This window comes from Epinephelus moara, chromosome 7 (genome assembly GCF_006386435.1).
Source record: "Epinephelus moara isolate mb chromosome 7, YSFRI_EMoa_1.0, whole genome shotgun sequence".
NCBI lineage: Eukaryota > Metazoa > Chordata > Actinopteri > Perciformes > Serranidae > Epinephelus > Epinephelus moara.
In genome coordinates, this window is record NC_065512.1 from 42,034,214 (window position 1) to 42,035,354 (window position 1,141).

Genomic DNA, 1,141 nt, shown 5'->3' on the forward strand with positions numbered 1-1,141 from the left:
CAGGTTGGGTTGGGAAGAAGGATGGGCAGGAGCTGGAGGGAAGAGGCAGTCATCACACAACTTAGGATAGGGCACACAGGACTAAATAATACACTACATAAAATAGGTAAACACCCTGATGGCAAATGTAATCACTGTGGTCAGTCAGAATCTGTCAAGCATGTTCTGTTGGAGTGTAGTGCATATGAGGAGGAAAGGAGGGCATTGATAACAGCAGCAGAGAAGGCCAAGATAGGTTTAAGTACAGGGAACCTGTTCGGAGTAAAGTCAAATAATATACTCAAACATATAATCATATATCTAAAAGATACAAGGCTGATGGAGAGGATTTAATTTCCTTTTTTTTTTTTTGTTTGTCTGCAAATCTACTGTCCCACACTCCAGTCCAGAAGGTGGCGGTAATGCACCTTCAAGTTGGTTGCCAACCGCCAATAAACTCCACAGAAGAAGACGAAGAAGAAGAAGAAGAAGAAGAAGCAGCATTAGCAGATACCCGGTAGTCAAGCCGCAGATTAACACGCACATGCCGAACATTAGAGTTTTTGGTTCATTTGTCAACACAAGAAGTCATCGTTTCGCACACAGCGCCATTAAAACACACTTTAATCCGAGCTCATCAGTGTGAGGGGCAGCGGGTATCCATCAGCAGGACATGGCGGCTGAAGCTGTGGTCACCGTTCGGCTGGTCAGGTCCTTCGAGCACAGAAACTTTAAACCTGTGGTGTTTCACCGAGTCCGTTTGGACCAAACGGTGCAGGACTTCATTCAGCTCGTCAGAGACGGTGAGGAAACAGATTGTATCACATCGTGACGTATCATATGTTATTAACCATAGACATATATACATAGACGCCGCATCGAGTGCCTGAGCGCGTCCTCACCGGCCGCCATCTTGGATGGTCTCGCTTCGCCTCCACAGTGCATTCACTTCTATTGAGGAAGGAGCTGTATGCACAAGTAAAATAGAATAACTCACTGAATTTTCAACTGATTTTCACGAGGTTTGGTTTGTTACAAACGGCACACATGTAGTTATGATACAGGATGCGTTCGTCCATTAAAAATGCAGTATTTCATGCTTTAATACTTTCTGCAGATAGCAACAGCATGTTATTTAGGTCACAACACAGTTCTTTTATTC

The 1,141-nt window shown here is 44.2% G+C and overlaps 1 protein-coding gene across 6 annotated transcripts in view; it reads left to right on the top strand.

Moving 5' to 3' along the window:
• Window positions 1–410: 410 nt before the first annotated feature.
• The window catches only part of LOC126392755 (UPF0538 protein C2orf76 homolog), a 53,564-nt gene continuing 52,833 nt past the window's right edge, over window positions 411–1,141 (top strand). For 3 of the 6 annotated variants that reach the window (XM_050048368.1, XM_050048367.1, XM_050048369.1), the window contains exon 1: window positions 411–782. In XM_050048368.1, the coding sequence (XP_049904325.1) occupies window positions 653–782 (130 nt within the window). In that variant the 5' untranslated portion in view covers window positions 411–652. The remainder of the gene's footprint in view (window positions 783–1,141) is intronic. The other 3 variants (XM_050048365.1, XM_050048366.1, XM_050048364.1) reach the window with 3 other exon arrangements.